This window comes from Mytilus galloprovincialis, chromosome 1, assembly GCF_965363235.1.
Source record: "Mytilus galloprovincialis chromosome 1, xbMytGall1.hap1.1, whole genome shotgun sequence".
In the NCBI taxonomy this organism is placed as follows: domain Eukaryota; kingdom Metazoa; phylum Mollusca; class Bivalvia; order Mytilida; family Mytilidae; genus Mytilus; species Mytilus galloprovincialis.
In genome coordinates, this window is record NC_134838.1 from 123,073,904 (window position 1) to 123,099,344 (window position 25,441).

General features: G+C 32.5%; 1 protein-coding gene across 3 annotated transcripts; it reads left to right on the top strand.

The window, feature by feature from the left end:
• The first annotated feature begins 659 nt into the window (after positions 1-659).
• On the top strand, positions 660-15,891 carry LOC143056602 (uncharacterized). Of its 3 annotated transcripts, none has more exons than XM_076229705.1 (11): positions 660-986; positions 1,277-1,319; positions 4,668-4,832; positions 5,383-5,495; positions 5,795-5,939; positions 6,483-6,685; positions 7,715-7,762; positions 11,507-11,621; positions 11,956-12,162; positions 12,842-12,898; positions 14,808-15,891. In XM_076229705.1, the coding sequence occupies exons 1-11, from the start codon at positions 891-893 to the stop codon at positions 15,797-15,799; spliced, it is 2,184 nt and encodes a 727-aa protein (XP_076085820.1). In that variant the 5' UTR covers positions 660-890; the 3' UTR covers positions 15,800-15,891. The 3 variants fall into 3 exon arrangements, with proteins under 3 accessions (XP_076085820.1, XP_076085831.1, XP_076085838.1); XM_076229716.1 differs by having other exon boundaries at positions 12,848-12,898; XM_076229723.1 differs by lacking the exon at positions 12,842-12,898.
• The last annotated feature ends 9,550 nt before the right edge of the window (positions 15,892-25,441 follow it).

Here is a 25,441-nt window from a genome sequence, read left to right on the forward strand (position 1 = left end):
GACACAAAACTAAACACCAAATAAAAAGAGGTACCGGGCGTATAATTTGATACGCCAGACGCACGGTTCGTCTATGTAAGATTCATCAGTGACCCTCAGATCAAAATAGTTAGAAGCCAAACACGTATAAAGTTGAAGAGCATTTAGGACCCAACATTCCAAAAAGTTGTGCCAGATCAAGACTGTCTACTTTCAGTTTCAACTATATATTATTTTATATTTATTGGATATGCATATATAAAAGGAATCAAGCTCGATATAGATATGGAACACAATACAGAGAGGTATGGTGGCAGTTTAACCATGAACCAAATTCGGCCTGCCTAGACGTGTTCAAATGTGGCATTTGCAAGATGACATTTGACAACTCCATGGATAGAATAGATGTGAGAAATGCATCACAGAAAAACAATGCCGTGACTCAGCAAACAATCACCGATTTAATATTTACTTTTCTTTACATGTTTGCAGAAATCTGGATTGAAATAAGGATTAAAATTAGAAATATGACCATCTGTTCACTCGTCCATAAAAATGAACCGATGATTATTTGTAAACTTTAGATATAAATGCCGGTATAGTATACCTGGTGTTTTATTTCGTTTTGTTAACTTAAAGTACCCTAATTTACTGTTTTATGGATATACGACTTAATAACTGTTGCAATGATAAGTTGTGAAGAAAAAGATACGTTTTGACAAATAGCTGACAATATTACAATATTTAAGCCCAGGAACTAAATTTTAAAGATAAGATTTGAAGACAATATGTGCAGTTAGATATGATAATACTTCGGAGATTATATCAATTTCGATTAGGGAAGTGTGGATTCATTTTACTTTAATGTCACGATTTGTTGACATTAAAGCGGTGGACTGAGTGATGTAGATATGCAGGATTGGTGTGCGTTAACATTTGTTATTTTATGTTTGCCACACACAAGATGTTTGCTACTTTTACCATGTCAATCGGAGCAAGATAATCCGGTTAGTATTATCTTAATAATTATATTATATTTTTAAAAGTAAAAGTATCATTTTTAAACGGAGGCAAGCTGAATCCTACATTTTTACTATAATAACTATGATATCATGTACAACAAAAAGTGTTCAAGTTCGTCTATGAATCTGTCCGAATAAAAATATAGAATTATGATACAAATGTCAGGAAGCAATGTCAATTTGTTTTAACAAATGATGCATACCACATATACTTTGAGTCGTGTAATCTGACGATTTGATATTTCATGTAAATGAAGTATTATTTGCAATTGTAGAAATATGCTGTGAACTGTACTGCGATCAGATACGAAAGAAATAGTGAGTACAGTTTGCCTGTTTATAATTTTATTTGTGTGTTTGGTTCATCGACAAGATTTTGCTTATTAAAAAAACTATCTGAAAACGCTTTATAGTTTTAAGTATTGTAACATTTCAATTTTTTTATTATTCGTATTCCTGCTTTTATCAGCTGTATCTCAATGACAATTTTTTCAACAATCATGTCTAATCGTACGTTCTTGTTTATTTGACCGATTGATACTTATTGTAATGCTTTTTTGTTATCTAATGTTTACCTATTCATGGTAATATCTGGTTTATATAACAGCTTTGAGAAGTATTTGGTAAAACTATGAATTTTCACGTTTTCGTACTATGAACATCAGAATTATTTTTTATAAAAATATTTCCTTTCTTAATGTGGACTGTATACCCAGCGACAAAATTATTTTTATTTACCTGTGTATAATAGTATTGTAAATAGCGAATTATTGTTCAAGCTTATTGTTGTTTTTTTCTGAAAATATTTAACTTTTCACTGTTACTCTAATTATTCATCCCTTGTTTTATTGATTATGTATTTACATAGTATCATATATCAAATTTATTCGTTCAGTGTAACTATGTTTTTATGTTGTGATGTTACACTATTGTTTCAGATAAGGATGAAGGTTTGGTACCATTAAAAGTTATAAACCCGCTGCAATTGTTTGCAACTGTCCTAAGTCAGGAATCTGATGTTTAGTAGTTGTCGTTTGTTGATGTGATTCATAAGTGTTTTTCGTTTCTCGTTTTTTATATAGATTAAACCGTTAATTTTCCCGTTTGAATGGTTTTACACAACACATGGAAGTTTTTAACGACATTGACAGGCTATATAGCCCTTGCACGGTCGGTATTTTCACACTAGTAATTTTGGCCCTTTATAGGTTGCTGGTCGGTGTGAGCCAGGGCTCAGTCTGTGTTGAAGACCGTACTTTGACCTATAATGGTTTACTTTTATATTTTGTGACTTGGATGATGAGTTGTCTCATTGGCACTCTTATATCTATATCTATATACAAGAAAAAATAGCAACCTTCGTTTTACTGTTATTCGTTCCACGGACAATGTACATTTTTATACGAACATCAAAAGTACGGAAGTTTATGTACAAAAAGCTTGATGACTTATTACATATTATGAACGATGTGAAAACTAAAATAGGAATCTAATAAAATATGGTACTAGTATATCTTAATTTGATACGTTTAATCTGTAATTCACGTATGTTCCATGTTTATTATACGGATGTTTCCGCATGCACTCGTCTATGATAAAACAATGTGTGAGAAAGGCGAGATTTACCATATGGATATTCATATTTGTAAGCCAATAACGAACTGACAACGCAATAGCAAAAAATACAAACAAACGAACAGTACATAAAACATAACATATGAAAAGAACGTTTGAGCAACACGAACCCCACAATGCATATGGGTTGATCTCAGGTGCTCCATAAGGGTAGGCAGATCCTTATCTAAATGTGGCACCAGTAGTGTATTTTTCATGTTAGTAACAACCCGACGATAATTTTAATTCTGTAGGTTTCATTCAGGAGGTTGGACAATTTGAAGATATCTGACGTCATCTGTGAAACAGATATTCCGTAACTGGTTAACAAACTCGCGATGGCTTCCGTAAAATTTACGAAAAAAAAGTAAAATCACAAAAATACTGAACTCAGAGGAAAATCTAACCGGAAAGTCCATAATCACATGGTAAAATCAAATGACAAAATACATCAAAAACGAATGGACAAGAACTGTCATATTCCTGACTTGGTACAGGCATTTTCAAATACAGAAAATGGTGGATTGAACCTGGTTTTATAGCGCTAAACCTCTCACTTGTATGCCAGTCGCATCAAATTTAATAATATTCATAATGATGCGTGAACAAAACAAACAGACACAATAGGTAAAAATGTCATTAATAAAGATAAAAAGTATAATTCGGAAGGTCACATTCGTGAAAAGGGAACGGTATTGTAGTTAATTATTGACATAATTTAAGAAACATATCCGATATCATCTACTAGTATATAACAGCAATTCTAAGGAGAGGATTTCACCTTTTTGTACTTCAAACTTTTGGTTTAATATCTCCCTTGTGAACAGTAACCCTCTATCAATGATATCATGATAGGAAATACAAGCTTGGAAATATCGTATACATTCCGTATGCATGTGCTACTGGAATATTGATACATAGAAATGGAAAGTTCGCTATTTTGAAGCTGAAATCTTCTCTTTAGTTAATTTGTTTTATTTTTCAACCGACTCTAATTGTCAATTTCTAGATGTAAATATATATAAAAAAAGATGTGGTATGATTTCCAATGATACAACTCTAAACAAGAGACCAAAATGACACAGAAATTAACAGTTATAGGTCACTGTACAGCTTTCAATAATGAGCAAATACATACCGCATAGTCAGCTTTAAAAGGCCCCGATATCACAAATGTAAAACAATTCAAACGAAAAAACTTACGGCCTAATGAATCAACAAAAACAAATGAACGAAAACAAATATATGTTGAACAAATAAAATCGAAAACTTGTTAGCGGTACTCCTACTTAACCTTGGACAGTGGTGTACAAGTCAAGATATGAGGTGTTTTCCATTTAAATAAAGCCTGCCAATTGTCAATCTTCACTAATGTCTGTTAGTGAAGTCTTTTCAAAATGGATTTACTTGTTTTTAACATCGGTTATCTATCATGCTGTCTTGAACTAACTGAAATTTAGTTCTAAATATAAGTTCAGATGATAACACACACTGTTTTTCTTGAGTATACCATGATACCAGTAAAACAGATCATGTTGGATTCGAATAAAACACATTCCAATTTTAATACTGATATACACGTTTTATCATTTTCATTGTTAAGTTGTAATTGTTTAAAATAAACGGAATTATTTATTGTACAAATAAAATGAAAACAACTGATATAAAAGTGTTATAAAAGTGTTATAAAATTCTAATAAAACGAAAACGTTAAATTCATTGTTTATAACTATTGATAAAACAATCATCTATCAATGAAAATTACACTCCGATATTAAAATTAAAATATTACTTTGAATTCAAAGGTACTATTTATTTCAGAAACATTGTTTTCATAGAGATTAGGATGTGAGATGCCAACTTATTCATCGGTTATAAATTAGTCATTTGTTGAGCCTCTATCGAAGTATTTAACGTTAACGGTCGATAGGAAGTGATTACTTTCGTTCTATTGTTTATTTCGGATTTAAGAGTATTAATATACTACAAATATCACGGAGTGCAACATCAGTCAATATATTTTATGTAGACCATATCAAATTGTCTTTGTAGACTGCAGTGACTCATTTCTATCTGGACAGTATGGAGATCTTTATGGACAGAAAGACTGGCCTGTAAAACCAGATGATTTGACGCTCGAACCAATACAACCAGAGTATAAAAATACAAATATATTTTATCCTGGATTTTTGGTAGTGCTCAAACCTCCTCGCTCGGGTGCGTTAAAATTACGTATTGTCGATATCATACCTATGCCCCTCAAAATGTTACATATATAACTAACCCTTTAATGCATGAATAGAGCAAGCTTGTATCTCATATAAGTGAGATTGCTCTACCAACACAAACTGACCGCCACGAAATAGCCCAAAAGCTGTGCTTAAAAGTGGCGTTAAAACACCAAAAATCAAATCAAATCAAATCTCATATAAGTGAGAGGTTTAGTTAGCTATAAAACCAGATTTAATCCACCACTTTCTACACAAGAAAATGCCTGTACCAAGTAAGATATATAAAAGTTGTTTTCCATTCGTTTGATGTTTTTGAGCTTTTAATTTTGCCATTTGATTAAGTATACTTTACGTTTTGAATTTTCCTCGGCTTTCGGTATTATTGTTATTTTACTTATTAAGAATATTTCATGTATTACAAATTTCTTGTAAATATTGAATATGCTTGCTTTTCAGATGTCAACGTAACAAACAGAAAATTACTTTCACTAGATTTACCCTGCATTTTGATATTGAGTTTAATTTTATTTTTCTAGGCATCCGAGAGGTACAGGGATTTCAAATCAACTACGAAGAGTTAGATACTAGTACTCAAAAGTGTATAATCATACTTATTAAAAATGCTACTATGGATCATAACCATAGAGATGTAAGTTTTTTTAAACTTTTAATTTCAAACTTGTAATTTGTTTATGAATATAGGCATATTATAAGATAAGCGCTTGCATTTCAAACTATTCAAATATCTGTTATCAATTAATAAATGACATTATGTCTGGACGCTTTTAGAAAAAAAAGAACCTATATAAAATACTGTCTTTGAATAAGTAGTTTAGTTTTCTTTTGTGATTTTTAACAAATGATCATTAAATTGTGGTCTTCGCTCACGGAATTGCTTTTAAAAAGTTATTAAACTAGATTTTTTTCCATCAAGTATTTAAATTACAGAATAACTTACGAATGGTTGTGAAACTGTGGCCAACGCTTGGCGAGATGAACTACCTGTTTACAGCATGGAGTCTTCCGAAACCCCCTGCGAATGAAAGTGGTACAAGTCTTATAAGATATGGTAGGACAGGGAAATATCAGATGAGTAAGTTTAATAATACATTACTTGTACGATACGTCCGGTAATTTAAACAAAGTACACTTCTGCAAAATTGTAATTCAGTTTTGACGAGTTAAATCGTTAATTCGGTTTCAAAGTTATTGATGTTAATAGTAATATTGAATGTTCGCTATAAAGGGTAAGAGTATGAACCATACACATGTAAATAAAAAATGTTTGCATAGAGACTCAATTATGTATACACAGAAATATCAAGATTTTTGTTATTCTACATTTCAAGGTAGGATAAACAACGCGTTAATTGTAAACCTTAAACATATGGGATACTATCCGGACTATTTGATTACCAGATTTAGTTAATTTAGTACAAGAAAAAAAAATGAAACATATAATGTAGAAAGAAAAGGGTCAGATCGGTTGAGATGTAAGGAATTTTATGTAAATTGCTCGAGGCTCAAAGTGTAGTCTTTGTTTTTGTACCGTGCTTGAAAGAAAACAAACATCTTACAATAAAAGAATTTCAAGACTTACCATTTCTGAGGAAAAAATGTTGAATTCTCGTTTAAGGTTTGACAGACGCACAATCAGACTGGTTAACCACAATTTCATATCACAATGATATAAAGAAAAAATACATCAGGATCTGGTTTGTTAAAGCACCAGTGGAATATCGTTTTTTAGAATATACAGTCAAATTAGAAATAATCAGATCCGGAGAAGGAACATCCTTTGAAGACAGAGATGAAGTAGAACGGAACAAGATTTCACAGGTATCCCATACAAAACGAATCCACCATTGGCGTTAAACTTAGAAGAGAACTTCGTTTTAACATTTTCATTAGTGATCCCCTTAAGCTTGCAAGATTATTGAATGAAAATTCTCTAAAACCTTGGAAATAATATATGCATATTTTTATAGATCAACCTTCAGATAGCCATTTTGAGCCCGAGCTATGGGACGATAACGATGTTGGTGGACTATCTATCCCCTGTATCATGCATCGACTCAGTAATGACATGATTAATAACAAACCTTTCTTGAAGTGTTCGTTTATAAATTGGGAAATTATTAAGAAACAAAGATTCCAACTTCGTCATGCAGAGTTTATTTTCAATTTATTCGGCCCTATAGCTCTTCAACTGATTCAAATCTCTGAAATACTTGGCCTGAAAGTGTTCGGCTTTGAGAGTACCTAGTTGTATAAATCCAATATTGCACTTTGGACGCATGTTATTCCAAAATCGTTGTTTTCATTTCTTTACAGCACTTGGTCGATATTGCTTCTAGTGAACTATCAGTCTTCGATAGGTTCACTAGCTCAGTGATTTGGTACTAACTTAATTGATAATAAACATTTATTAAATTTCCCCCCTTATAAATAAAGACAATATTTAGAGACCACGGTTTCGACTCTATCAGGCAAAAATGACCTCAGAAAATTTTGGTTATTATCTTTATGTCTTTTAGAAATATAGTTCTTTAATTCTTTCCGTCCTTATACACCTTTGCTTTTAGATAATCGGCTTTTTAGCCTTGATTTTCAAGGTAAATCCATAAAAGCTTAGATATCTGTTGGTCTTTTTTTTTTGGCCATATAGCTCTCTAACTGTTTCGGTTCTTACACATCATTAGTTTCGAAATATATGATTTAAGAGTTCCAGATGAAGTTTAATTGTATTAAACCTCTTTGGACGCATGACATGTATAAAATGTTGTTTTGATATATTTTCTTCTAGATACACCCAAGATATATTGAATGTAATACAATATATTAAAAGAATGATACAATCTTTTGCAGACAAATTATACTTTTATTAACGTGAAACCTGGAAGATACAGGACTTTGGTAAGTTTGACATAAATCAGGAAAGATATCGATAAAAACAATAACGGGTGTCTGGTATTTTACATGTTTGTTTATATATAAATGATACGAAGGAAAATGATAAAAAACATATTTAATAAAAAACTAACAAATAAGTCTAAACAGAACAACCCAATGAGTCAGTTTTGTTCAAAATTGTCACACACGATTAAGGTCTGAACCCTCTATTTTATTCATAGTTTTGTTTGCTTTAAGCATATATTTTTTTTAAATTCCACCTTTTCCTCTTAATTTATTGTCATTTATACATGCTTTCCATGTACTGTTACTTTTCACATCACAAGAAAGATCCAAAGTCTAGATATTGTACACAACTGCTCGACACTCATGCAAATGAAGTTGATAAATCATATAAAATAAGGCACGTAGCTAATCAATTAAATTACATTTTCTTTGCTGTTGTTGGTTCGTATGGACCATCTATCTGCTTTTCTAATGTTTGTATTGTAAACTCTCCAGTGGTTGAAGTTTTGTAAAGTCAAAATGTAGACTCCAAATTCAAAATGTTTTCCCGAATTTCTTTTTTAATGTTGGCGCCTGTACAAAAAAATAGGAAAACCTGTAAACTGTATCGGATTTAATAATGATTTCATACTTGGCAATCGGAGTCTACCGTGAGTCAAATTTGACTACCGTTATGAAAAATGAGCATTATTTAAAATTAAGCTGCTAAAGAGTGAAATTAAGATTTATGGATGATCGAGTATTTTTTTAAAACATTCAATCAACAAAAAGGAAAATGTGAGTCTTTTTTATTCGATGTATGTTATATTCTGCGTGATTTATTAGTACAAATAAAATATATACTTACCGTCAACAACGCGACGAGTGTCACTAGTAGAACACAATTTGCTTACCTTTTCGGAGCACCCGAGAACATCCATAGGTTTTGATGGCATTTACATGCTCAATCTTTAATTTGTCATTTATTTGTGTAGCAGTTTTAAATCTGACAACAGTATTTCTTTTATTCCGTTGTTTTCCCCATATAATGATGTGTTTTACTCGGTTTTGGTTTGTGATCAGGATTAATCGATTAGTGACTATTATACAGCGGTATACTACTGTTGCATTTATTCAATGTTTTGTGGACTCTTCTGATTTTCGTCTTCGTGTTTTGCCATGATGTTTTCGATTTTTCTGTGACTATTTACCTTTAAATGTCACTTTGGCATTATCCGTCTTATTTTTTATAGAAATATAATGAATGTATTGTGTCGCGGTCGAGCAGTTGTGCGATACTTAATTTGCTTTCCTGTTTTATTATATAAAATGGGAATGCCATATAAAACACCCCTATTGAATGGATCAAAAAGTAAAGTCACAAAAATACTGAACTTAGGAAAATTCAATAAGGAATGTCCTTAATCAAATTGCAAAATGAAAAGCTCAAACACATCAAACAACTTTCATATTCCTGACTTTGTACAGGCATTTCCTATGTAGAAAATGGTGGAAATAACCTTGTTTTATAGCTAGCTAAACCTCTCACTTGTATGACAGTCGCATTTAATTCCATTATATTGACAACGGTGCGTAAACAAAACAAACAGATATAATACTAGTAGGTAAATTTGTCAAAATTAGGGGTACAGCAGTAAACATTTTGTTTTAATCTACATCACTTTAAAACAAACAAATATGTAACATAGAAGCACAAAATGGTATTATAGAACAGGCATAAAAGCAAAGACAAGAAAAAACAAATTTGATATAATACAATATCACAATGACGGGATGTATAGATGCATACAGATCCACGAAATATATGTATCAACGAAATATAAAAAGCCATATACCTGTAGACAAAGCACATAGCAAAAATGAAGGACAATGTGTTACAATAGCACGGAGCCACGCTATATTTATCGAAGTAACACTAAATAAAGGCAATAGTAGTATACCGCTGTTCAAAACTCATAAATCCATGGACAAATAAACAAAATCGGGGTAACAAACTAAAACTGAGGGAAACGCATTAAATATAAGAGGAGAACAACGACACAACATTAAAATGTAACACACACAGAAACAGACTAAGCATTAGACAAAATCCTATGAGAATAACAAATATAACATCAAAACCAAATACATGAATTTGGGATAGATAAGTATCGTGACACGTCTTATAGTAATGTGAATTCAAACTCAAAAATAAGAGAAAACAAACGACACAACGGAAACAAAACGTTAAAATGTAACACACACAGAAACGAACTATAATATAACAATGGCCATATTCCTGACTTGGTTCAGGACATTTTCAAAGGAAAAAATGGTGGGTTGAACCTGGTTTTGTGGTATGCCAAACCTCGCACTTTAATGGCAATGTTAAATATAACATTAAAATGACAACATAATATTACAGGACTACAATACAAGTAAATAGGAGAACGTATTATGCAAAGAAACACATGAATAATAGATAACAAAAGGCATCAGGTTTAAAATTCAATACGCCAAAAACGCGCCTAATCCACACAAGACTTACCAGTGATGCCCAGATATAAAAGTTCGAAAGTCAAAAAAAGTACAATGTTGTATAGCACTGAGGATATTGTTGAAAAAGGTTGTGCCAAATACGGCTAGGGTTTCTTGCTTGTGATAAGAACTTCCTTATTATTTAAAACAATTTATGCTATTGCAAACAGTAAATTTTACAAATGAATATCAAAGATATACCTGATAAAACTGAAGTATTAACTAATTACAGAAAACAAAACCCGAATACATAATACAAAGACCAACACAGAAAATAGACACACCCGACTGAGTCCAGGCCTCAACGCAAAAAGTCATAAAAATTACGTCACATACGAAGTAGTGAAAAGGCACAAAAATTACGTCACATTTGAATTTCTGAAAAAGCACAAAAATTACGTCACATTTGAAAAACTATATCTCAAAAATAAGATAGAATTAGGATTGATTTAAGATTTTGATAGAACTAAATACTGATATTACATTGAAACACAATGCACATTGCAATACTTATTAATAGCAATTAACTATATTATATATATGTCAGGGTTGTTTTGAATCTAACTTCAAACGTAAAACATCGTACAGATTACTTTGAACAAAATCAAATCTAATAAATGAAGGCGGTGATTAATTTTCTTTACCATAACACATAAATATAATAAAAAAGACGTCAACACATTTGAAAAAATCCGATGAGATTTACAAATATAACATTAAGCATTTAAACTAAATACATGAATTTGTGATAGATAAGTACCGTAACACGTCTTATAGTAATGCGAATTCACACTCAGCAAAACAGTCACAATCGGTAATAATTCACGTTTGGTAATTAAAAGATTAGACGACGTAATGACAAACCACAATCAACCATGTGGTAAAAATATCCTTAGATAGTTTGGTCAAAGACACATCGTATCATAAAGCAGTAACACAAACAGTAAGGGAAAAGTACATGACGCATGTGACACATTTTGAAATATAACTTTTTTTTTCAATAAAATTTTTCATTTAAATCTTTAATTTACAATCAATTGCAGGTTCCTTTCAAATGTCGCTACCAAATAACTGACTAGAAATTATCATTCTTCTTCTTCTTCTTCTGATATACAGTTACAGCTTCATTGAATATTACGAACTGTTTTGTCCAAACTAAAAAAACTAAGATAGGTAAAATAATACGAATTCGTTTTAAACCTTACAATAGATAGTTCTTTTCAGGTTCAGCCATATGATGACAAATTTAACACACTGACTGATTGTAAATGCAAAACCAAGGGAGAGACATGTAAACAGTGTATATCAACTAAAACAGATGTTATAATTGTCCCAGCAGGTAAGGGTTTTAAAGTATTCCTCAAAAAGTAATTGTTCAATAAAAAACTGTAATCGTGATTTTCTTTTTCATGATTTGAATCTTGACTAATAAACGCATAGCATAAGACGTTTATCCTATAAAAAAAGCACACGGTCTCGGTCATTGCGATTTCTTCTGTTTTTGGTTTCACGTGATCTGTTGATTCAAAGTATATATAAAAAAGATTTGAACATCTGTAAATTCCTGTTGCCTCTTCAAATTGCATAAAACATAGGAATCTCGACAACAGAAATACATTATATATTCAAATATAGCAAAACACTAGACAGTCTCTGTTATAACTATTTTACAGACATTCTAGCAACAACGACAATAGGACTTACTTCAACAGAGGCACCACAAACCTCGAATGCTACACCAGGAACAAATCTACCAGTATCCGCAGGAAACTCTGATCAGGCAACAAACAAACAAATTCTATCCAGTGTTTTAAGTTTTGTTGCCTTCATTTTCGTCATTGTAATTGTAGTTGTATGCTACAAACTTTACAGAGATAGAGGTAAATAAATACATTAGTCAATAATACTTATAATGACAAATTTCGCTTATCTTTCTCATAGCTTTCAGTATGGAAGTTCAAATTGAATAAATATAGCTTTATAAATTCCATGCTTACGAAGTGGTATTCTGGATTCACCTTCATCCCGAATTCTCAAATTTAAACATATGTAAGCCTGTAATGTGTATACAGGCGGAAGATTTATGAGCTTTATGACAAAAAAGGGATATACAAACAATTAGAAAATGCATATAAGGTCAGCGTCATAGCTGAAGATAGATATATGAAATTTTAAATGTTCATTTCCATATATTCAAACATTCATGGTCTTCGATATTTGAATTTTTATTAATGTAGAAAATGTCAAAATAAATAATTCACACACATCGTATTGGAATTTTTCTGTATGTTAATTGCTATTAAAAGAACGAACAGAAATATGAGATATTCTAAGCCAGATATACGGTCGAATCATACAATTATACACAAATGAAACGGACTGTACGCGTATGGTTCAAATACTGTCGTGATATTGATAAGCTTGTATTGGTTACTACTCTACAAATTATATTCAATACATAACAATAAAAAAGGTTCGATTTGAGTTAATATTCCTATACACAAGTTTTATTTGTTTTTCTAACAATTTTGTTGTTGTATAACAATAGAATATTTGTAGTTTTAGGTAACAAAAAAGATAAATTTGTTTTACCAAAAGACCACATTCAAATGAAAGGTAAATAATTGTTAGTTACGTTACTAGCATCACGAATCGTTTCTATGTAGCGACTTTTTATGCTCCGCCTTAGCGGAGGGGACAAATAAGTTTTTAACCTTGCCCGTCTGTATATACATCCCAAAGTTGGTATCCGTTCTCTATCTTTAGTTTGCCTCCATCAAATGTTATGAAACTTATACAAATTGATTATTACTACAAAACACGGATCAAGTTTGAATTATGATGGTGTCACTTTACATGTTTAGAGTTATGCCCCTTTACAAATTGAAACAAAATGCTGAATGTTTCGTTTCTGTTCCCTTACTTAAGTTTGCCTCAACCAAATGTTATGAAACTTAAACACAGTAATTATTACCACAAAACTCCGATCAAGTACAAATTTGGATAGCGTATTTTTTAACATTCTCCAGTTTTGTCCCTTTATAACTTTATATGATATGCAAGCAGGGACAACATCTGTGTCCCATTGAAACGTCTCCCCTTTTTTATTGTCCCAAGGTATGTGTACGACTCTTTGGTCTCTTACACAGATTGCTCTTCCATTATTTATTCTGTCCATGTTTATATATAAAAATGTGTTTATTGTTAATTTGTAAGAAATATACTTCATTTACACATAGAAGAGGATAGTAATAATGACTAATTTCTACTGTGTTTTTAAATTGTGTTTGATTGTTGTTTTATTGGTTTAGACCCCATATCTTCTTTTGTTTGAAGAAATGCATAGTCTATACATGCTAAAATATTCGTCATCACATAAATTAAATATGTAAGTTCAGTAGAAATCCAACATACAAAGATAAGGAGATTTGTATGATGGGTTCAAAGACCATAAGGCTTTGGATGTAAGCAACAATAGGTCATTGCGAGGCTTTTAAAGGGAGAAATTACGTACTATATTCTAGTAGTAAGCTAAAATAAAGGCACGGCAAGACAATATGTGAAACAATGAAAATTGAAAAACCAACGGCCTGATTTATGTTCAAACAACAAACAAACAAATAAGAAGCACATCGAACAACGACAACCACTGCATTACACGCTGGGTTGGGACTTTAACATGTTTTTGAGCGCCAAAATCCTGCCTTAACCTGGAACAGGGGTGTAACAGCACAACATCAGAACATACAGTAAAATGGAGGCCAGTAACAACCAACAAACAAATCTTGTTTTCCCAAATTTTTAAGAAATCAAACAGTAAATATTCAACGTATTAAGTGTAAAAACGTCAAAACAAGTTAACTGACCAAGTATAACGCTTTAATGAAAACAACACGGGGATTAGTTTTGTTTCAACATATTTATTTATAGTGGATTGGGAAACAAGTTTTGCAACTTATATTAATCCCTTTCTCCTTTGCGGGTACGAGTGCTGCCTTGTAGCGGCATTAGCCTGCTCTTTTTCCAAATCTACAAAGGTGTCTTTAACGTGCAAGAGATATGGCTCTCTCTTACCACGGGTCAGCCATTTATCGTCCCCTTTCGACGGACTATCATCGTTTCCTCAAGACCATACTCGCAAATGGTGCCAAGGGAGAGCCGAAAATTCAGTCCCTGAAATTTTCATCCCGAATTGGAATCGAACCAGGAACCTTTGTGTTAGTAGTCCGATGCACTAACCACTACACCACGGCTCTCTTAAAGGGGATTAACCATGATTCGAGTGTTTAATCGTTTTAGGCTTTACATTTTTTTTTATATTACAAATAGAACATTTTAATAAATAGTTATCAAAAGTACCAGGATTATAATTTAGTACGACAGACGCACGTTTCGTCTACATAAGACTCATAAGAAAGTTATGCCACAATTAACTCTTGATCGGACTTACTCCCCTTATTGTTTTAGATTGTCAGAATTTCTTTTTCATGTAAAAACTTTAATCAAGAGTTTTATCTATTTTTAGTTTGTTCCAGAACTATCGGAATTGTTACTACAGATGATGATGACAAACATGACAAATTGGTCAATACATTTGCAACATTTCTGCGTGAAGCATGTCAACTCAACATATTGTTTCATCCATGGACCCCGACAGAGAACAAAGACCAGTGGATTAGTAATACTTTACACTCGGCAGATTATATTGTGTTTGTGCTATCTGAATCAGCAGTCAACCAGTATATGTCATGGACAGAGGAAGGTTATCAACATTGTCGGACCTTTTTTATGACAGCGCTCAATGCGGCATTAAATCGATCTATTCAAAATCCTCATATTTCGAACAAGTTTATTATTGTTTCATTCGATAATCCAAAATGTATACAAATTCCACGAGACCTCAATAACATGAAACAATTTTTGCTAACAAAGCAGCTTAAAGATTTTCTCGATCATATACGAGAAGTGCTTCCGTCTGACCAAAATCTGGAAATTATAAGTGAATGTTTGAATGTCAATTCAGATAACGCTGTGCGAAATTATCAGTGGTTGACCTCTGTTGATAGTGGTTTCCATGATGAAACAACAACGCCAATAGGGTCAGTAAGATCATGTAAGACACTGGATAGATATGACTTTATTAATTCTTCAGATATATATTTTATTCCGCCGAAATTAACGGAAGATCAAAGTTGGGATATCAATATCAGTGACCTACAGGTTGAAATAAAGGAGTTCAATGATAAAAATATGTATGGTTCTACTAACATAAGTCACATCTGCATTGGTAGTGATTCCCATGAACAACTACATTATAATAATATACAACATTTAACCAGTCATAGTAATCCTATGGTTAATCAGTACAGTCGTCATGCAGATAAAAAAGACTATGATACGAATGATCCTCGTGGTTATCTAAATGACCGTTTTTTTCCCAGTTACAAAATCAGCGATGACAAAAATATACCAAAACTCTGTGAAAATTCTGACAATTCAGATGGTATAAGTGTCTGAAATACTTATTCATTCGTTACTTAAAACTTTGTCGGTTTCCATTTTCAATGGATTGCTTATATTTTGATATCAGAATAATCCTATTGTTTGTCTTTTCGTTGTTTTACGTTTTCTTGCCATTGTTTGATTGTCTCTCTTCAACTTGAGTTTTAAGCTCCTTTTGGTGCCTGCGTTATCGTGATAAGTTATGTGGGAAGAACAATACGAACTCATTTTTATTCAAAAGCACCATAAACTCGCATTAAATGAAGAACATTGAACTAATCTGAAAGTCTGTAAAATCATTAAGGTTTGTTTTTTTTTTTTTTTTGGGGGGGGGGGGAAATTTTCAACAAGATCTTCGGCTGAATTATCGGCTCCCGAAACTAGTAAGAATATACAGAGTGACATTAAATTAGAGTGCATTTGTTAATCACCTTTTAAGATCTACAGCACCAGAATTATCGCTGTTTTTTTCATATAACTTGTAAATAGTTTTTGAACTTCAAATATTGAAACTGAATTAATACAATACCAATACCAATAATACACAATTGTTTATTATAGTGACATGTGTTTTATCACAATAAACAATATATCAATCAGGGGTGATAATCACATGTATCAACACCAGGCCCTTTGGACCTATGCAGTAAGTAACTTTAAACATTATACATATAAGAAGAATTATCAATTAACAGCGGACAAAATCAGAATTCATGTTTGATTGTTCCTATACAAAATTCTCATATTAAATGCATTGTTCCAAATTTTGCAGTTTTTTGCAGGATATTTGTAGATAAGCACTTTTAATTGTTTATCTTTAGAGATGTCTTCAAAAGAGTTTTCTACATTCAGTATATGTTGAATTCTTCAATCTCTGTAAAAATCACAGTCTATCAGAAAGTGGCGTTCATTTTCAACACAACGTGAGTCACACATTTTTCAAATGCGATAAGCTTATGCTTCTCCAACAATCATCACCGGAAGTATGTCGTATCTAAATTGTGCCAGTATAGAACGTTCAGCAAGATTGAGGTTCAGTACAGCATATGTTTCACATTTCATTGTTATTGTCTTCATTCTGATTTGAATGTTTTATGTGCCCGTAATTTTGGAAAGTTTTGAAAAGTCTGTCTTTTACAAGAGAATAATCAAAAGTTTGTTTTTGGTGGAAATAATCTTCCATGTCAATTGGTGGCATTATGTGCAAATTAAACTAACAAACATATCAGGAAAATTGACAAAATAGTACCGTTGACAAACCATAGCGTTATAAAAAGAAACCATGCAGGGCAAGTTTGCTATATCCAGGTATGTCATAATACTCAATGGTTTATTACTCAATTTAATAGTTTATGAAGAGACAAAATGTTCAATCTTAAAAGTGTTCCATTTGCACAATTTTTAGAGGACCACCATATCAAATATACTTGATACATCGAAATAAACGACATTACATTACAATTCATTGCATAGTCCCTTTAAATCAAACCAAAATGACAATGTCAGATCAATATCTGTTAACTAAATGGGATTTGATACATGTTCAGACTGAACGATCTGTTATATCAATATAACATTACAAACTTCTATAGGTTTTTGTAAAAGAAACATTATGTTTTATAAATAAAAAACAATACATCTTTATATAAACCGAGTTTAAGAATTGTAAGCCAGACTAACGTTTCGTTTACGAACGACCTCGAATTAAATAAGAAAAAGGTTAAATAAGTACTGTTTAAATAGCATAGAGGCCGAACATTTCTAATGGTTTTGCACATCAAGCTTAAATAATGGTATCCTGGGGGAAAATCCTTAGTATTTCGAAAAATTCAAATATGAAAATAGTTATTTTAATAATATTTTTTATATCACACGTGCTAATTACTGGTCTAGTGATTCACCCGATGATAAACCTCCACCAGCAGTGTCATCGACCCATACATGTTAACATGTTTAAATTATGCAAGTCACATAAACAGTATTTGTCTTTCCAGTCCATTTGCATTCACTTTTTAAACGTGTCAAAATAGTGTAATACATTCCATTACGAGTGTCAAATACTTATTTGAACTCAGTCAAGTTGGATATAGGATTTCAAAAGTTTATACCAAAAAGAAAGTTATATCACGCGAAATAGTCATAATATCTTTCAATATCTACGGAAAAGTAAGTGAAATTTCCCCAGGAAAATGCATTCTTTCATCAGCAAAACCTGATTTTTTTAATTGTGTCCTTAATTTTTTTTTCTATATCTAGTTCTCACTCAGAAGTGTCTATGATAATGGGTTATCAAAAAAGGTTTCAGATTTTTATACCTGTTGAATTTAGTCTAGGTTTTGTGCCGTCGTAAAACTCATTACATGGCCTAATACTTTCCCCGTGTATGTTACCAAAAGTATCAAATACACAATTCATCATATCATGTTTAAGTGCATTCACTTAACAACTATATATTTAAATCCAGGTCATACGTGTAGTAATATAGTAAAAAAAGGAAAAAAAAGGAGATATGGTATCTCTAACAATGCAACAACTCGCCATACAAGACAAATAGAAAAGGATGAAACAACTACGCGTCACCTTAATAAAAACTGCATAACCCCTTTAAGGCAAATCTACTTACGTTTTACATCGTTTTATAAACCGAATGCTCTACTAGTACGAGTAGTTTGATTTAATTTTTTAGTCCAATTTGACAATTCTAAAAGACCTTTTGTTGATTTGTAATGGACTTTGAACTAGTTTTCTCTAACAGAATTCAAATAGATTCATCGAAATTACCACGAGATGGAAGCCCGTTATGGACTACGCATAGATTACGCCAAATATGTCCAATTGTCGTAACCACAATCCAATCCTCTTTTCGTCAAATGTGACATCATCGAATTAGACTTATCACATATGTTCTACTTGCATGAGCATCACGACGGTTGCTGGCAAATATATAAGCTATACTAATGGGATTTACCTTCAACCGAACGCTCAACGCCAAATATTTGGAAGGCCAATGATGTATAAGAACTGAAACAGTTGAAGACCTGTACATAAACAAAAGGAAATAAAAAACAGCCAACATCAGCATCTCTGCATGCAACTCTAGAGTTTAAATATCCCTTTGGCATCATATGTCTTTCTTTTTCAGTAAGTACGAGAACTCTTATAGATAGGTACTTCGGTCTTTTGTCGTTTTGATACTTTTTTGCTTTGTGGCGATCTTATGAGGTGAGCCCTTTTCAACTGTTTGATTTTATGTTGTGCTGTTACGCCAATGTTCCAGTTAAAGGTGATTTGTGCTCTCACTACATGTTTACCACGGCCACATGGATCGAATCTGGACCGAGAATTGTCAGTTGAAAGAAGTATAACAACGTCGTAAGTAATAAACTCTTCTAGAAATAATACTTCTGTCTGACTTTATGAAGGTTCGACAAAGGAAATGGTTTTGAACATCATAAATCATTTGATACAATACACTATTGGGTATGGTTTTTGATAACTTGAGTCTTATCAAGTCAAACAAAGGCATGTTTATCTTGAAGTGCTTTGTGTTTTAATAACACGTGTGTTGTCTTTTTTCCACGTCGTCCACGCTTATTTCCTATTGTAACAAAGTTTAAAACATTATGATCGTTGAACAACCAGATGTTTAGGCGTAGAAAAACAAAAAGGCCTGCTATTTGTTGTCATTTAATGAAAATTATTAAAAGTAATTTATGGTGTATATTGAAAAAATAGATATGTTTTCTGTAGGTTTTTTTTAACGCAACAATATCTCCCTTGTATGTATGCTGTAACAAGTCTACAGCTTGTTATAAGTATCTCTAATGTTAGTTTACCTAATAGTTAAACATAAACATGTTGCTTTACATAAAACGACCACATTCCACTTACATTGCGATATACTTTCATGTGACATCTCATACAGGGTTTTAAAGTGATGAACAGGAAAAAATACACGTTAAATTGAATTGTAAGTGTGCAAATAGTTAAACAATTGTACTTTATTGTAATATGAGGTTTCAGTTTTCTAAATAAAAAATTAGATCCTTGAAACCTAGACACCTGCACTTAAATGAAGGATAAAAACACGTTCATCTTTTAAAGTATTTACATATTACATCCTCTAATATCTTACATACTTTTATAAAAATAATACGAATTATAGGTCATATATCCTCTAACATTGCTGTACAAAATGTTTATATGATAACAGTACAGTACAGATAATAGGCCGGATACCCTCTATCATTACTGTATTCATCAAAAGTACAAAATATTGGTAAGATATACACTATCATAATAGCACAGCTTATAGGTCAGATCTCATCTATTATAGCAGTACAAATTAAAGGTTAGATATCCTTTATTATAAGATTACAGATTATTGGTAAGTTACCCTCTATTTAAGCAGTACAGATGAATAGGTCGGATATCCTCTATGATGACAATACAGATAATAGGTCAAATATTTTTTATTTTAACAGTACATATTATAGGTCAAATATACTCTATAATAACAGAGGAGATTATAGGTCAGATGTCCTCTATCATAAACGCGCGTTTCAGCTACAATCGTTTCACCAGTGACACTCGAATAAAAATAATAAAAAGGCCTAACAAATTACGAAGTTTAAGAGCATTGAGGACCAAAAATTCATAAAATTTTGTCAAATACAGCTAAGGTAATCCATTCCTGGGATAATAAGATCCTTAGTTTTTCGAAAAATTCTAAGTTTTGTTAACAGGAAATTTATAAAAATTACCAGATAATTGATTTTCACACTTTTCTTTTTCTTGTCTTTTTTATATAAAAGAAAGGTTTTTTTTATTGTCCCCAAGTATTTAGTCTTTAGACAGAACTTCAGCAAAATCAAGTACAAGTAAATTCCTACTCGAATATATTGTGTATATTTTCTACCTGTTGCAGATAAAATTCTGAAAATAGCATTCAACGAGAGCTTTAATAACATAAACGGTACTATTTTTTCTGCACCAGATGCGCATCTCGACAATCAATGTCTCTTCAGTTATTATAGAACCCAAAATATTTGAAAATCCGAAGCTTATTAAAAGGATGTAGAGCTATAAACAGAAAAGGACAAAAAAATAGCCAAAACCGGTCAAGGGATCAGAGCTTTGCACAAAGGAGAAACAAACTTTCATTTTAGATACATTGTTTTAATATCAAATAATATCATATTAAGGATCTATAATAGCACCCTAAGAAAATCAGATTACAGTTATCGTCGTAGTAAAGTCAGTTATATATATTTTTTTCAGCTTGTTTTAAAATGCTATTTTTTGTTTGAATATCATGTGAAAATATGTAAAAATTCACTTTTGTTCCAACCGAAATATCAGATTTCATCTAGACTCAAAAATACCTAGCAAATCAGTGCAGATCAAATTCAAGGACGTTAAACAAGTCGGAAAAAACTTTCTTTTAAAATTATAGATGTCGATTGCGATAAGATAGGGGAAAGATGACATTTATTACCAAATAACCATCCTGGATGAAAGATAAAATAAATCACTGCATTTGGTATGATGAAGTAATAATACGGAAAAAACAGAACACGTAAACAATGACTTGACACAAACAACAGATATGTTGACTTTCGACCTGCTTCTTAATTTAGCAGCCAAACATAAAGAACGGACAAACCAGAGAAAAGGGAAATCGAAATCAGAATATCCCGATTTGTGACAATACACCACCGTTAAGCCTTACAATTTTTATATCGTGTTAGTAAATGACAAATGCATGTCAATATGTAGACTAGCACGAGTTAAGCTTATTTCAGATTATTTTTACAGTTTGCTCTAATGTTATCTTGCAATTGGGTGTTCTACTATACAGATACAGCCCTACATATATCGCTATGATGTATCTGTATGCTTAAAAACTCCGCCCACTGCCGGACTGAGTATTGTATGAACCTGCGTGAATCTCAGAATGTGTATTCAGTTTGCAGTCGCTTTCCAATGACGTATCAATTGCGAATTAACGATTAATTTTATACGTTCTGTTTTCAAACATTTCTTTAGAGCAATAAGAATCACACCAATTTTCTGATAACATACACACATGAACAGCAGTCTTTTCTGCGATGACAACTATCGATTTCCAAACTTGAATGTGTATGATTGTGTAACAAAAACAACCATGTCAATTTCAGCATGCATGTTTAGTGAATGTCGAGTCGGATGCGTAGGACAACTCGTAAACTCCTGTTTCAAATTGGACAATGTTTTGTTATTTGTTTTTACTGTTAAAATTACTTGTTGTGCTAAAATAGATAATTATTCACCTTGAGCGATGTATTATTGTTGACCATTCGAAATTCTTTTTTTGCGAACCCGCCTTCAGCTGAATGTGTGATTACTGTATCGTATTACTACACGGGCCTCAAGGGATTTCAAATCGAAAATAAATGCAAAACGTGTTTTTGAGTCTTTCAAAACACAAATAATATACAAAGTTAATTGCAGGATAAAGACAATAACTGTTTAGTGTCTTAAAATATCAACTGTATTTGTACTCGGCTCGAAACAGGTGTTATAGCTCGCTAAAAGCTCGCATACACTTTTCCTAGCCTCGTACAAATACAGCCACTAAACCGGTATTGTCTATGTAATGTTGCACGCTCATAAACGTTATGTATGTACCTGTCTCAAATTGACAGGATTCTGAAATTCAATGTTTGTCATTGGTTCATATGTTTCAAATTTGTTTTTAGTATAATGTAATGTGTGTATTAGAAATTTAGAATTCTCGTTTGAATTGTTTCACATTTGTTTTATATCGGGCCTTTTATAGCTGACTATAGTGTATGTACGTTTCTCAATGAGAATGGTTACCTATAATTGCTTATTTCCACTTCATTAGAACTCTAATTGGCAACCATGCCACGTCTTCTTATTGTAAAGTATTGCTATTTACTTTTGATTTTCTTAGAAGGCATATACATAGCATCTTTACATTAAATCACTTAACATTATATATGTAGTGATTTACATTTTCCTGAGAAATATTATATATAACCTATTTATAAGAACTCTTTGCGCTTGTAATTTTTATTATTGCTGTTGTAAATCAGTCTGTTGGTTGGTCTTTTTTTTAATTGTTCACACTTCGTCTTATATTAAATGCGTTTCCCTCAGTTTTAGTTTGTTACCCCGATTTTGTTTTTTGTCCATGGGTATACGAGTTTTAAACAGCGGTATACTACTGTTGCCTTTATTTACCGGTATTACTATATTACTTTACATAATATGTTTGCTTATTTTTAAATATATATATATATATATATATATATATATATATATATATATATATATATATATATATATATATATATATATATATATATATATATAACTCGTCTAAACATCAACCCAACAATGTTAGATCTGTAAATTTGCTTTCGCAAATGTTTGGTTCTTCCCTCGCCGGGATTCGAACCCATGCTACTGTGATATCGTGACACCAAATCGCCTGCACTGCAGCCGTCCCGCTAGACCACACGACCACCTGGGCTCTTAAAAATAGAGCTTTCGCTGGCCGTGTGTTACCTTTCCACGTCAGTTTTAATCTAGCGGCGTACTGCAGTACATGATATATAAGGCATGAAGATGTTATTGTTACAGATCAGCTAAATTATCTATAGTAAAGGATATATATATATATATATATATATATACAACTCGTCTAAACATCAACCCAACAATGTTAGATCTGTAAATTTGCTTTCGCAAATTTTAGGTTCTTCCCTCGCCGGGATTCGAACCCATGCTACTGTGATATCGTGACACCAAATCGCCCACACGACCACCTGGGCTCTTAAAAATAGAGCTTTCGCTGGCCGTGTGTTACCTTTTCACGTCAGTTTTAATCTAGCGGCGTACTGCAGTACATGATATATAAGGCATGAAGATGTTATTGTTACAGATCAGCTACATTATCTATAGTAAAGGATATATATATATATATATACAACTCGTCTAAACATCAACCCAACAATGTTAGATCTGTAAATTTGCTTTCGCAAATGTTTGGTTCTTCCCTCGCCGGGATTCGAACCCATGCTACTGTGATATCGTGACACCAAATCGCCTGCACTGCAGCCGTCCCGCTAGACCACACGACCACCTGGGCTCTTAAAAATAGAGCTTTCGCTGGCCGTGTGTTACCTTTCCACGTCAGTTTTAATCTAGCGGCGTACTGCAGTACATGATATATAAGGCATGAAGATGTTATTGTTACAGATCAGCTAAATTATCTATAGTAAAGGATATATATATATATATATATATATATATATACAACTCGTCTAAACATCAACCCAACAATGTTAGATCTGTAAATTTGCTTTCGCAAATTTTAGGTTCTTCCCTCGCCGGGATTCGAACCCATGCTACTGTGATATCGTGACACCAAATCGCCCACACGACCACCTGGGCTCTTAAAAATAGAGCTTTCGCTGGCCGTGTGTTACCTTTTCACGTCAGTTTTAATCTAGCGGCGTACTGCAGTACATGATATATAAGGCATGAAGATGTTTTTGTTACAGATCAGCTACATTATCTATAGTAAATGATATATATATATATATACAACTCGTCTAAACATCAACCCAACAATGTTAGATCTGTAAATTTGCTTTCGCAAATTTTAGGTTCTTCCCCCGCCGGGATTCGAACCCATGCTACTGTGATATCGTGACACCAAATCGCCTGCACTGCAGCCGTCCTGCTAGACCACACGACCACCTGGGCTCTTAAAAATAGAGCTTTCGCTGGCCGTGTGTTACCTTTCCACGTCAGTTTTAATCTAGCGGCGTACTGCAGTACATGATATAGAAGGCATGAAGATGTTACAATTTAGCTGATCTGTAACAATAACATCTTCATGCCTTCTATATCATGTACTGCAGTACGCCGCTAGATTAAAACTGACGTTGAAAGGTAACACACGGCCAGCGAAAGCTCTATTTCTAAGAGCCCAGGTGGTCGTGTGGTCTAGCGGGACTGCTGCAGTGCAGGCGATTTGGTGTCACGATATCACAGTAGCATGGGTTCGAATCCCGGCGAGGGAAGAACCTAAAATTTGCGAAAGCAAATTTACAGATCTAACATTGTTGGGTTGATGTTTAGACGAGTTGTATATACATTATGTACACAGCCATGTATCACCATCATTGATGGCGATCCGATGGATACATCTGTTGTAGGGTTGTCATTGACTCAGACGTACTTATATATATAACTCGTCTAAACGAGTATATATATATGTGTGACCTGTTATTGCAGACATCTTTAGTTGTGCTATGGTTGTCTTATTAGCAATCATACTACATTTTCTACTAAAACAAATAATCGCAATAAAGTTGACAAATTACTTTTCAAATTTAACAAAATTAAACCAAGATCATTCCATTTCTATTGCGTATTTTAATCAGATCGCTCTTCAAAATAGTAGTATACGTCATATATATATATATATAAATAATCATGGTAAATTCTGAAATCTGACCACACGGTCATTCGTGCATCACACAATGAAAATAAATTGTTTGCTACACTTATTTACGCATAAACTTAAATTTTTGTACCTGTGTAGTATACAATTTCTCATTGTTGACCTACATCATACCC

Excerpts from the sequence above, each read along its gene's own strand:
- LOC143056602 (XM_076229705.1), top strand. The coding sequence starts at position 891 with ATGCAGGATTGGTGTGCGTTAACATTTGTTATTTTATGTTTGCCACAC. Across the intron at positions 5,496-5,794 it reads TGGATCATAACCATAGAGAT|AATAACTTACGAATGGTTGT; the intron begins GTAAGTTTTTTT and ends TTTAAATTACAG. Across the intron at positions 12,899-14,807 it reads AGACCACATTCAAATGAAAG|TTTGTTCCAGAACTATCGGA; the intron begins GTAAATAATTGT and ends ATCTATTTTTAG.